Here is a 14,433-nt window from a genome sequence, read left to right as displayed (position 1 = left end):
CTTCCCTGGTTTACAAATGAAACAGCCAAGGCCCTGAGAAGTGATGTGGCGTGGCCAAGGTGACACAGACGTATTGTATAGCAAAAAATAGACCTGAAACCAAAAATCACAATGATCCTCTCTTTTAAGAAACTGTTCACCAATAGGAAAATGAGGATGTGCAAATATTTGATATTTATTTAATGTCAGGTATGTATGGCATAAAGAGCAATTCCTGGGACTCAAGGAAGAATAAAGAGAGAACCATTGTTCACGAACTGACTAATCTCTTTCCTGAAGCTGATTCCTCAACTCCTCAACTCAGTGCAGACAGCTGAGCCTACGTGGGGTGCTCAGAGCTGGTCACATATCACTGCAGCAGGCAGTATGATTTAATCTTGGATATCAATGAAAAACAAAAGAGCAGTTTGACTTTCACGGCTATTGAATATAGCATAAATTAAATAAGCAGGAGGAATGACTCCTTATCCTGTTTATGTATACAGTGCTATATATATATATATATATATATATATATATATATATATATATATGGCCAAAACAAAACAAAACAAAAAAATATATATATATATATTTATTTATGGCCAAAACAAAACAGCACTGTGTATATATATGTTTATATATACATATAACATCTATACGTATATAATTTTATTAAAATGTGGCTCCAATGCTTCTAAGCATCACAGTGGCTGTGATCTTACCTTCTAGAAATGTCTGCAAGATTGTATTATAAGTTGAATCTGTACAATACAAATCCATCCAACTTGAACAAATCAAGATTCTAAGGTTGTATTATAGAATGTCTAAAAATAAATGTTGTTTGGCTTTTAAGAATATCTATTAATGAGAACAAGGTGAATGAAATATTTATTAGTCAAAAATGTCCAAGATTTACAATAGAGAATAATTTTATAATGTTAATGTACATATCATTTATTTATATGTAAATGACTGCATGTAAGATGTTCAAATATTTGTTTCCTGTAAAGTCATTTCATGTTTCACAACCTTTTATACTACAACTTTCCAGTATACACTTTTTTTAGAGACAGAATTTTAAAAAATGATTTCCAGGTCTGACAAAATTGTTAAAAATTTCAAATATTTAGGCTCAGAAACAGTAAAGTTGTGTTGTAGTAATATCCATACTAGTTAATTTTCTCTTCTTTTTCTTTTTTAAAAAAACTTTATGTCTATTTATTTTTGGGGGGGGGGAGAGAGAGAGAGAGAGAGAGAGAGAGAGCCAGCCTGAGTGGGGGAAGGGCAGAGAGAGGGAAACATAGAAACCAAAGCAGGCTCCAGGCTCTGAGCTGTCAGCACAGAGCCCCATGCAGGGATTGAACCCACTAACTGTGAGATCATGACCCGAGCTGAAGTCGGGCACTTAACTGAGTCACCCAGGCACCCCTTTTTCTTTTTTTCTAAGCAAACTTTACCCCCAAGATGGGCTCAAACTCAGGACCCTAAGATCAAGAGTCATATGCTCCACCTACTGAGCCATCCAAGCACCCCTTCTCTTCTCCCTTGAATTCAGCACTTCACCCCCATTGTCTCTTCACCACAATCGAGGCTCTTACCACATCACAGTTGGAGAGTTTCTCAGCCCATCTCCCTGCCTCCCATGCTGCCTCCTGGAAGTCCGTTCTCCACATGCTGCCAGCAGCAGTGCACCCTTCTGCCAACCCTTACCATCCTCTTCAATGTATTCCTTACTGGGCCATTTCAGTACTTACCAAATCTTTCCCTCCTCCCTCTAATACTGCCTAACACATGACCTCCCCTGCCCTTTATGACCCAACTCTTTCTAGTCCTCTTCTTTGTGTTTGTTCATAATATCCTTATCTGTCTGGGATCCTGGAATATCCTTTCCATAATTCCCCGTCCCTAACCTTTCTAAAACCCTAAAATGAGTGTATGGCCCATTATGACCCATCTTAATTATCACTGCTCTGGGAAACTGCCCATACTCATTTATTCATTCCTCGAGCATATTTCTAATCTAATACAAAAATGAAGGAGACACGATCCCTGTCCTCAAGGAACTGTAAATAATAATTACCATTACCACAACACAGTGTATTGCACTTACTATGTGCCAGGGTGTAGTCTTAATACTTGTTACTTTACTCATTTTATATTCATGAAAACCTAATGAATATAGGTAGGCAGGTAATAACCTAAAATTATATTCATTTTATAGACAAGGAAACTAAAGCTCAGAGAAATCAAATAACTTGCCTAAGCTTACAATAGCTAGTAAAATTCAGATACTGACAGAACCACAGTCTCTTGTAAAATAAGCCAAGAATTTGGTGATTCTGCACAAGACAATGTATATTAAGTGCCTAACATGTAAGCTATTGTATATGCTATATAAGAGACAGAAAAATCTCTAAGGAAAAAAATCTATGTTTTATTCACCATTTCTATTATATTATTTTTGCTTATCTTCTTTGATTGTTGATGGGTTTTTTTAGTTTAGTATTTTTCAGAGAGAGAGAGAGAGAGCAGGAGAGGGGCAGAGAGAGAGGGAGAAAGAGAATCCCAAGCAGGCTCTGTGCTGTCAGTCTCACAAACAATGAGATCATGACCTGAGCCAAAATCAAGAGTTGGACACTCAACTGACTGAGCCACTCAGGTGCCCTGGTTGTTGATGATTTTGTGTTTAAATCTTGCTTCCTTAACTAGAATGTATACACAGTATTTATAATACTAAGTGGAAATTAAGCAAATACACAGATAATTCTAACACAAGACAATGGAAAGTGCCAGGAGAGACTTATAAACAAAGTCCTAGATCCCATCTGGGTTTAAGATGTGGGGATGGAGAGCTGGGGTTTGAGTCACGGTTATGGGGGAAGGGAGGGGGTCAGAAAAGGCCATTTGACAGATTTGCATTTGAGAGGCCAACATAACTATGGTGAAGGAAGACCGTCTCAGACAGAGGAAGTGCATAAACAGATGAAATGAGAGAAAAGTAAGGTATCTTTCATGGAACAGTAAGTCCAGTTTGTCTGAAACTGAGAGGTGCCCAGGTGTGAAGAGTGGTGGATGTGACCGGAAAGGTTGGGTCAGGACCTAACTGTCAGGGACCTAAACCATGGATGTAAGAATCTGGACCTTATTCAGTGGAGGAGTGGCCTAGTAGGTTTTTGGTTTGGTGAATCACAAAACTGGAACATTGTACTTAAAAGGTTAATTTGTGGAATGGGAGAAGATATTTGCAAATGACATATCAGATAAAGGGTTAGTATCCAAAATCTATAAAGAACTGATCAAACTCAACACCTAAAAAACCAATAATCCAGTGAAGAAATGGGCAAAAGACATGAAGAGACACTTCTCCAAAGAAGACATCCAGATGGCCAACACATGAAAAAATGCTCAACACCACTCATCATCAGGGAAATACAAATCAAAATCACAATGAGATACCACCTCACACCTGTCAGAATGGCTAACATTAACAACTCAGGCAACAACAGATGTTGGCGAGGGTGCAGAGAAAGAGGATCTCTTTTGCACTGCTGGTGGGAATGCACACTGGTGCAGCCCCTCTGGAAAACAGTACAGAGGTTCCTCAAAAAATTAAAAATAGAACTACCCTTTATCCAAAGGATACAGGTATGCTGTTTTGAAGGGACATATGCACCCCAATGTTTATAGCAGCACTATCAACAATAGCCAAAGTATGGAAAGAGCCCAAATGTCTACCAATGGATGAATGGATAAAGAAGATGTGGTATATATATATACAATGGAGTATTACTCAGCAATCAAAAAGAATGAAATCTTGCCATTTGCAGCTACGTGGATGGAACTAGAAGGTATAATGCTAAGCAAATTAGAGAAAGACAAATATCATATGACTTCACTCATACAAGGACTTTAAGACACAGAATAGATGAACACAAGGGAAGGGAAGCAAAAATAATATAAAAACAGGGAGGGGGACAAAACATAAGAGACTCTTAAATATGGAGAACAAACAGAGGGTTACTAGAGGGGTCCTGGGAGGCGGTACGGGCTAAATGGGTAAGGGGCATCAAGGAATCTACTCCTGAAATCATTGTTGCACTATATGCTAACTTGGATGTAAATTAAAAAAATAAAATTAAAAAATAATAAAATAAAATAAAAGGTTACTTTGTGTGCAACATAAAATGGACAGACACAAAGAAGAGAAGAGGAGGAGAAATAAGGAAGGATACAATGACATGGTGGAAGCAGCAATAACAGGGCTTACAACTGTATTCACTCTCATAATTACTCACAGTACTCCCTGAACAAGCCTACCTTGACTCATAACTATATTTAATCAACTTTCTTTGGTTTATTAGTTTGGTTTCTTCTTTTGATCTGACTTATGGCAATGAGTTCAATTTTGAGCTTCTCATTGAAAGCTCATAGGTGGGATTGGGACCTCAATACTTTTCACATAACTGTAGAATTTATAGTATATAGAATGATATTATGCTATAATTTAAGCATATGGGAATTTCACAACTAATTATTAAATTGTTAATTACTATTAAACTGAATGAGAACTGCTGCTGCACTCCCAATTTCATTGCTCAGATCTACAGATACATGTTTTGGCCCTATCTGATATCCTTCACAGCAAAAGATGTTCCATGGTGGAAGTCATGTGCGCATGGATTATTTTCAGGTTATGTGGTCTTGCAAGTATAGCCCTAATTATTTGCTCGGAAGAGCTTTCAGTCTTTCAAAGTTGTAACTGAAGCTTGCAAATACGTTAAAAATTATTTTTTTCTGTCTTTCAAGAATAAAGTACTTAGCAAAGTTCCAGGCTGATAAACAATTTCAAGTCTCAGTGTTCGATTTGTCTAAGGCAATGGGGCTCTGACTATAGGCTTCAGTGCTTCCTCTCCATGTCCCCAGAACTCACAGGTAAAATGAAACAAATTAAAGAAGGCTCCACCTTGAAATGTACACAGTACCTTTTTCTCTAGGCTGGTGCATTTTCAAAGATTGCTTTCTAGCTATAGGAGAGAATGCACACATATGCGCACACATGTGTACACACACATGCACACACACACACAAACACAGAGCAAGAACTTGCCCAAACTAATGACATCTTGTGATTCCATAGCTGATGTCTCAGGATTACTATGATGGGGACAAAAGGTTTTTTGTTCAAAGGTCCTGTTTCATGTGACTAAAAAGAAGTGACTGACCCAGAGAGATCTGATGTCTCCATGACAGAGATGCTCTTGCAAAGTCAGAAGTATGGAATGAAGAAAAGTAGAAAGGCAAACAAAACCAGTTCTTCTCAGATTTTGTTTTAGGTTTATTTATTTATTTTGAGAGAGAGAGAGAATGTGAATGGGGGAGGTGAACAGAAAGAAGGATAAAGAGAGTATCTGAAGCAGGCTCTGTGCCATCAGCGCAGAGCCCGATGAAGGGCTAGAATCCACAAAACCTTGAGACCATGACCTGAGCCAAAATCAAGAGTCAGACACTTAACTGACTGAGCCATCCAGGCACCCCAACAGCTCTTCTTGGATTTTTAATCACTTCTTCCTTCCTTCTTTCTTTTTAAAGATCAAATTGTAGGCAAAGAAGAAAAAATTACTTAATTTGAACTTCTAAAGCAAAGTTAGGAAAACAAAAGCATCTTCTAGTTTGGATATTAAAAAGGTATGAGGAGTTTGCCCTCTCTTTCTTGGGCACTCAATATTCTCAAGATGTCACTGTAGAAAAAATAGTACATTTTTCTACAGATATCCCTGTGATACTAGGAGACAGTCCCAGAAACCAGGGTTATAATCTAATGAGATGCACCCACATTAACATGATCACACATTTTTGAAGGCGGATCCCAAAGTATTTTTTGTTCAGTTTATATCATTTTATGAAGCTTCAAGCCATAGAAGAGGGAAAATGAAAAAAGGCAGGTTTGAAAGATTTACTTTAGCAGAAAGGCAAGATAAAGAATTTTCATAACTCTGGTTCACATGGTTTCCCTCCAGGTCTTGCATATTTAGGTTCCTAAACAGAACATACATATTTTTAAAAAAATCTATCAAAATGGCAGATAAACTAAAGGATTCCACTGGAATTAATTTTTAGAGTCAATTTGTATGAATAAGAATGACAGCAAAACAAAAGCTTCACTACTGCAATTAAAAATGGGACCAGGAGACTCAGAGTCAAATGAACGGCAACGCTTCTTGGACAACCAGATTCTATCCTGTGTTCTTCAACATCGCTCTCTTGCCTAAGGTTATCACCTTGGGATGCTCATATTCCCAGTGTTTATCTTTAGGCCATCTGACAATCTTTTTTTTTTTTTTTGGTCTGAAAAAACAATATTGCTTTTGAAAAGTTCCACCAGGAATCAGCTTCTGGCAATATGGCAAAGTCTAGACAAAAAAATTAAAAACATCAGTCTAACAGTTACAATATTTAGTGCCTCATTAGTTGAGAAAAGCAAATATTCCACTGAGGTAATCCATCAAGATTACCTCAAGCTTTTTTCCCAGGCTAGATTTATAGTCAATCTACCTGGAGATGCTCCTGGTATTTTAATTTTGTGTTAAAAGTAGACAATTGTTAGAATGTGCTAGTAGAATGGATTTATACTATTAGGACAAAAGGAGCAATGTGGTAACTAAAGCAGTGAATAATGCCCACAGAAAAGAAGGCAAATACCAGTAGAAATGCAACACATGCCTTTCAGATTCTGCTTCAGTAAAGACATTCCTTGGTTTCCACTGAGATCATTTTAAACTAGAACGGCTGCTATTTCTCTCATATGTAAGAAATCCTCTTGTACAATGACACGGATAGAATGCAACCAAGCCAGTGAATCCAGAGATCCTTTGTGACCGAAATCAAAGAGTGACATTTAAAAAAAAATAGCTACAGATTAATCTGACATGGTTCATTTTATCCAAAGAACAAAAACCAATCACTACACTTTCTATTTTCAGTTCCACTCCTTGCTGCTTCCAAGTGCTTCTTCCTCCAGCAGCAGCATAATTTATATCTTGAAAAGCATTTCTCAGCCTGCTGTGATGGCTAACTTGGAGCTCAGACCACTGAAGGAGGGGGAAAAAGCTGATTAAAGATGAAGTCCCAGGCTCCCACCATGGATTGCATCTTCTGGGAGACACTATCAAAACTATTAATAGTTCAATAACTATATGGCATAGAGTTCCAAACTTTCAGAGATGGTTTTCTTTTTCCCCATGAAAAGGCTACATTGCGGTAAAAAAGACAGCAATAAATAAAAATACTTTTACAAGAAAATGTGATCATCTTGAGTTGAAGGGTCAAATAATGCTATAAAATATCTATTTAACCGCTTTTCTTTCTTGACCAAGTCATTCTGACTTACCTGGGGGATCACCCCAAAGGCTTTCCTCCACTCTTGCAAAGGTATCGAATACCAAGACACACCATCTATTTGGATTTCTCCTTCAGTGTTCAGCAGTCTCAAAAGAGCCGATAACAAAGTACTCTTCCCTGATCCAGTTCTTCCCAAGAGGCCCACCTAGAAAACAAGAGGGATAGAATTACTCCTGTGACATACAGGTACCATACCAGAAATGTTACCTGGTATTATGCTTCAATAAAAAATATCAGAACAGTTTTTTTTTTAACATTACCAGGGGAAGATTTCAACTTATTCATTCAAAGCTTTCTGTACACTCTCAGTTCTGACCAATATTGATCTTAGGCAGAGCAACCCTGGAGGAGAATATAGAAACTGGCCATATGGAATTGGACTCTTCATTCTGGACCTTTCATTTATCACTGACCTTTATTAATGGCAAAAAGGTGAAAAATCGCCCATTTTGCATCAAGGAAAACAAACATACAGTGTTTGTTTCCATTTCTAAGGATGCATACCATTTCTAAGGATGGCCTTAAGCCAAAAGCAGGGACCTATATAGTTTGATCCAGTTCCTGAATGAATATGAGCTTGAAAATGAGTGAATCTGAAATAGTTCTAACACATAGATACTTCCCCTCATAAAGGAAGCACAAGTTTAGGCCTGACCATAAACAAGAATAAGTTCAGTGAGCTCTATGTTCCCAGAGAGGGCAGGCTGAACCTTGCCATTCAGTGCATAGGCACTTGGACAGCTGTCAGATTGCATTCTTACATCTATGCTGACTGGCAGGAAGAGAATCTAGAGAAGCAAAAAGGATATTAAGAAAACAACTATTCTTGTTACTAAAAGGCTGTAAAAGCATAAAACAGAAGTGAGAACTCCAGGCCTTGCAAGGGGAGATCAGGTGCTTCAGGTAGCCCACAGGGACCTCAAGTCTGTGTTCCACGTGGGCTTAGATCCAGCACTTGGAAGAAGATGCTTTAAGTGGGATAGAAAATTACTGCAGTAATTAACTGAATACTGAATAACAGCCTGACATTTAGTAGCACTGAATAAATGTACACTCCTTTCCTTTTATTTGATTTCTCTTTCTCTTATCATTTAACTATTTTTTATAGGACAGCTGGGCCAATGGTCTTTTACAGTAATGCTTTTTATACTATCTGTGGCAAAGGAAAGTTTTGTTTTTTTGTATCTAGTCCATTGCAAATCAGTACTTTAAAAAAGAAAAGATAATAAAAATGAATTTCTACATGCTTACTCTCAATTCCTATACTTATCAGAGACCCCAAACAGCTTATAAACCAGAACCAGTTCATGGACCACAAAGAATACTTTAGAGCTTATAACAATCTGCAGTAATAACTTTCTGAATACTTATTAAGAATCTGGTAATAAACTAGGCAATTGGGATAAATTGGTAAACAATAATGACACCATGTCTTTTGTTCATAAGAGCTCTGTAATGAGACTTTCACAAATGCTTGTTATCTGAGACAACTGAGAAAATAAGATAAACCACAATCTATACACAACACCCTTTTCAGGTTCTTCATACTGCTAATCAGAATCAGTAATATTTTACCTATTTTCTTCTTGGTTATTACTTGTGTTAACACCAAGAATTTAAGTTTAATAAGCACAGGGTGGTCTGTGTTTCCATTGAATTCTCAGCACCTTCCAATGTGATGGGTTCACATAAAATTCTCAATAAATACTTGTTTGGATTCACTGAGGGACAATCAGGTGGAAGGATGAATGAATGGATAAATAGACACATGGATTGGTTGGATGGATGGATGGATGGATGGATGGATGGATGGAAAGAAGGGAGGAAGGAAGAGAGGAAAAGGAAGAAGGAGGGAGAGAAGGCAGATGAATAGACAAACTTATTTAGTTGATCTAACAAGAAAACAAATTTAGTTAATTTTGGTGAATTACAAGATCAACTCTTAATTAAAAATCTTGTGAAATTTCATATGCACACCTCCATTTCTGAATCAGCCCATGATTTACAAACATATTCATAATATGTCATCATTTTTGAAACACAACAGTAAAACTTTTATAAGCAATCTGAATATGCTTTGTATAGATGAGGCATGGGGGAAGGGAAGTTCAATAAGAGAAAGTGATTTACTTTAAAGTCATATCACAAACTTAATCAGACAACAAAAAGAAATAAAAGGCATTCAGACTGGCAAGGGAGCAGTAAAAATTTCACTATTTGCAGATGACATGACAGTCTATATAGAAAACCCAAAAGAATCCACCAAAAAATTGCTAGATCTGACACACGAATTTAGTAAAGTTACAGGATACAAAGTCAATGTACAGAAATCTGTTGCATTTCTATGCACCAATACTGAAACACTAGAAAGAGAAATTAAGAAAATAATATCATTTACAATTGCACCCCAAATAATAAGATACTTAGGAGTAAACCTAACCAAAGAGGTGAAGGACCTCTACTCTGAAAAGTATAAAACACTGATGAGAGAAATTTAAGATGACACAAACAAATGGAAAGACATTCCATGCTCATGGGTTGGAAGAACAAATATTGTTAAAATGTCTATAGCACCCAAAGCAATCTACACATTTAATGCAATCCCTATCAAAATACCAACAGTCTTTTTCATGGAGTTAGAACAAACAATCCTAAAATTTGCATGAAACCACACACACACACACACACACACACACACACACACACACACACACAAACCAAATAGCCAAAGCAACCTTGAAAAAGAAAAGCAAAGCTGGAGGCATCGCAATTCTGGACTTCAAGTTATATTACAAAGCTGTAGTGATCAAAACAGTATGGTATTGGCACAAAAAGAGACACATAAATCAGTGAAATGGAATAGGAAACCCAGAAGTAACCCACAACTATCTGGTCAGTTAATCTTCAACAAAGCAGGAAAGAATACCCAATGGTAAAAAGACAGTCTCTTCAACAAATGGTGCTGGGAAAACTGGACAGCAACATGCAAAAGAAAGAAACTGGACCACTTTCTTATACCATACACAAAAATAAATTCAAAATGGATGTAAGGCCTACATGTGAGACCTGAAACCATAAAATCCTATAAGAGAGCACAGGCAATAACCTCTTTGACATCGGCCATAGCAACTTTTTTCTAGATACGTTTCCAGGTGCAAAGGAAACAAAAGCAAAGATAAACTCTTGGAATGACATCAACATAAAAAACTCCTGAACAGTAGAGGAAATAATCAATAAAACTAAAAAGCAACCTACAGGGTAGGAGAAGATATTTGTAAATGACATATCTCATAAAGCGTTTGTATTTAAAATATCTAAAGAACTTTTAAAACTTAACATCCAAAAAATGAATAATGCAACTAAAAATGGGCAGAAGACATGAATAGACTTTTCTCCAAAGAAGACATCCAGATGGCCAACAGACACATGAAAAAATGTTCATTGCTCATCATCAGGGAAACACAAATCAAAACTACAATGAGATATCACCTCACACCTGTCAGAATGGCTAAAATCAGTAACACAAGAAACAACAGTTTTTGGTGACAGTGTGAAGAAAGGGGAACTGTCTTGCACTTGCACTGTGGTAAACTTTCCACTGTGGAAAACAGTATGGAGGTTCCTCAGAAAGTTAAAACTAGAGCTACCCTACAGTCCAGCTGTCACACTACTAGGTATTTACCCAAGGAATACAAAAATGCTAGTTCAAAGGGATACATACACCATGATGTTTATAGCAACATTATGTTTATAGCAACAATAGCCAAATTATGGGAATAGCCCAAGTGTTCAACAACTGATGAATGGATAAGGAAGATGTGGTATAAGTATATACATACATAGATACAAACATGCATACATACATACATACATAATGGAATATGACTCAGCCATAAAAAAGAATGAAATCTTGTTATTTTCAATGACATGGATGGAGCTAGAGTATCATGCTAAGTAAACTAAGTCAGTCAGAGAAGGACAAATACCATAGGATTTCACTCATATGTGGAATTTAAGAAACAAAATAAAACGAGCAAAGGGAAAAAAAGAGAGAGGCAAACAGAAACAAGAAAGAGGCAAACAAGAGAGAGGCAAACAAGAAACAGTCTTAACTATAGAGACAAACTGATGGTTACCAGAGAGGAGGTGGGTGGGGGGATGGGAAAATAGGTGACAGTGATTAAGGAGTGTACTTGTGACGAGCACGGGGTGTTGTATGGAAGTGATGAACCACTATATTGTACCTCTGAAGTTAACATTAAACTCTATGTTAGCTAACTGGAATTTAAATAAAAACTTTAAAAAAATAAATAGAAAAATAATAATAGAGTGTTATCACGATTTTTTTACAAAAAGTACCTTGAGGTCCAGAACCCCATATGATTAGTCAAGGTTCTAATAACTGAGATAAATGACCATGTTCTCTTTCAAACAGCACATATTGAAATTTTTAGAAAACTCAGTTTTTATGTAGGTATAGGAGTAAATTGAGAGGCAATGTGTAAATCTTATGTTTAGCTTTAAAGTTTTTAGCTTTTCTCTGCTTCTTTTGTATTATTGAACTGCCGATATTGCATTGTGTCTGACATGTTTTTAACTGCAAAGAATCTTATTGGTCCATACTTAACAAAGTCTTTTTGTTTATATAATTGGCACATAATAATTCCTTTCCGGGATTTGTTTTTCCAGGCTTCTCAGTGATCTGTTGAATAGGGTCAGAGTACTTCCTGCAAATGAGATTTTAAGGTATATCCTAATTCCAAGTCAGTGACTTCTAGTAACTTCAGTGAACTTCCTTTCTGCGAATTTTGGATCAAGACAAATCAACATATTATGTGGAGAGCTAAATAATGTTGAATTTGGTACTAACTGTAACTTCATTGCACCATGAATAAAACAATCTAAGTACATTCTTTTCAGAGTACCTGATTCACTAGACTACTACTGCAATATATTGAAACCTGCTATAATTATTTTTCATCTCCTTGTGGTCTCCAGAAATCATGATACCAAACAAAATAAAATGTAGATCCACAAAGTGATAATAAATGCACCTTTTATGTTTACTATTAATAAAATATAATTCTTAATAAAATAAGTTCTTGAGAATATGCTCCTCATAACTCCAGGATAAACTACTAAATGATTCAGTTACTCAATACCAATTTTTATCAAGATGGAATGCCATATGTGTTTAAAAAATCAAATAGACATTTAAGTGTTAATGCTGCTATGATCTGAACCCTTGATACTGATTTAACTGCTTCTGGCATCGCAGTATTTTGAAGAGGCTACAAATAAAGAATGCAGGTAAGCTCACCCAAAAGAATAGATCTTGAAGTACTATTAAATAGCTGTGTAACCAGGGGACTGTCCAGTACTGTGATAGACACAAAATACCATCTAAGGCATTTTCATAAGTCTATGTTTATCATGAAGGACGTGGCTCCAAATTAGAATCCCAGCCTGCATTTTGAGAAGAACAGAAAAGGAAAAAACAAAGAGTTTTCTCATTGGGGGAAGGTAATCTAGATATTAAAATTCAGGCAAAAAGTCAAAAGCTTTCAAGACAACAACTATTTGAGATTAAAAAGAAAAATAGTTTTAGGGGTGCCTGGGTGGCTCAGTCAGTTAAGCATCCAACTCCTGACTTTGGCCCAAGTCATGATCTCATGGTTGTGAGACAGTCCTACATCAGGCTCTGTCTTGATGGTGTGGAGCCTGTTTGGGATTCTCTCTCCCCCTCTCTCTCTCTGCCTCTCCCCTGCTCTCTCTCTCTCTCTCTCACTTTCTCATTCTCTCAAAATAAATAAATAAACCTAAAAAAAAGAAAATTTGTTTGTTTTTTTTAATCAAAGTAAAGGTTGTGAAATATCTGCTATATTTCTCACGCATTGAAAATAAAATTTAAAGTACAGGCTCTATGAAGTAAAGGCCTAAATTAAGAGCAAAGAAGATAATAGAACATCTCTTCCATAAAATAAATGTTATGGACAAAGTGCTTTAATATGAAGACTGAAAAACTTTTCTGCTTAAAATTTTGATTTTTGAAATATTTCATCATGCTATGGGCATAATATTTGTGTTTCTCCCACATTCATATGTTGAAATCCTAACCTCCAATGTGAGGACTTTGGGAGGTGGTTAGGTCATGAGGGTAGAACCCTCATGAATGAGATTAATGCCCTTATAAAGAAACCCCAGGAAGCTCCCTCACCCCTTCTACCATATGAGGTTACAATGACAAGACAGACATCTATGAGGAAGTGGGTTCTCACTAGACAATGAATTTTCTGGCACCATGATCTTGGACTTCCCAGACTCTAGAAGTGTGAGAAATAAACGTGTGTTGTTTATAAGCCACCCAGCCCAAGATATCTTGTAATAGAATCCCAAATGGACTCAGGCACACCATCTAACCACGAATGCTGAATTCCATTACAAATTAAACAAGAAATGCCCATTTAAGTCCTTTCCAAATTTTTTTTTCAAGAAGATGAATTAGACCACAGCTGATCTTGCAGAACTTTTGGACAGTCAAAATAGTATACTGAATTTGAGTCTTCTTAATTCAGCATGCAAGAAGTATGTTTGAGGCATCTTGTTATAGTTTGCAACATGCTGTTATAGGTTCTAAGGGCAAGGCAGCAGAAATAACAATCTTAAAGAGAGCTGCTCAGAATAACATTTTAAGAATCAGTTCCTACTTTAATCAATCATATGACCTAGAAGTAGGTGTAAGCTATTCATTCATGCAAGCATTTAACATATTCTAAGCAAAGGGATTAAAAGATGAAAAACAGGACATCTGGTTTCTGGTCCAAAATATAAGGAACTTGAACGTCATCACTCTGGCCTAAAAACAAGTAAAAAGCTAAGCAAACTGAAGAATCAAAAGCCTTCTTACAACTATTAGAGAGTGAAGACATACAACAAACTGTAGCCGTCATAAATGAAGAGACAGACAGACACAGAAAATCACAATTTACTAGAAAAGAAACCATGATCAGAAACCTCTGCAGAAACCAGAATCAGACTGAAAAACCCTAGGCT

At 36.6% G+C, this 14,433-nt stretch overlaps 1 protein-coding gene across 1 annotated transcript in view; it reads right to left on the bottom strand.

Annotated features, from left to right (window-relative positions):
• CFTR (CF transmembrane conductance regulator) overlaps nt 1-14,433 on the bottom strand; it is a 182,340-nt gene that overhangs the window by 17,270 nt on the left and 150,637 nt on the right. Inside the window, exon 23 of the mRNA XM_042922907.1 lies at nt 7,370-7,525. Coding sequence (XP_042778841.1) covers nt 7,370-7,525 — 156 coding nt within the window. The remainder of the gene's footprint in view (nt 1-7,369; nt 7,526-14,433) is intronic.

This window comes from Panthera leo, chromosome A2 (assembly GCF_018350215.1).
Source record: "Panthera leo isolate Ple1 chromosome A2, P.leo_Ple1_pat1.1, whole genome shotgun sequence".
In the NCBI taxonomy this organism is placed as follows: domain Eukaryota; kingdom Metazoa; phylum Chordata; class Mammalia; order Carnivora; family Felidae; genus Panthera; species Panthera leo.
The sequence above is the reverse complement of the archived record's forward strand: the minus strand, read 5'-3'. Positions and strand labels throughout refer to the sequence as shown.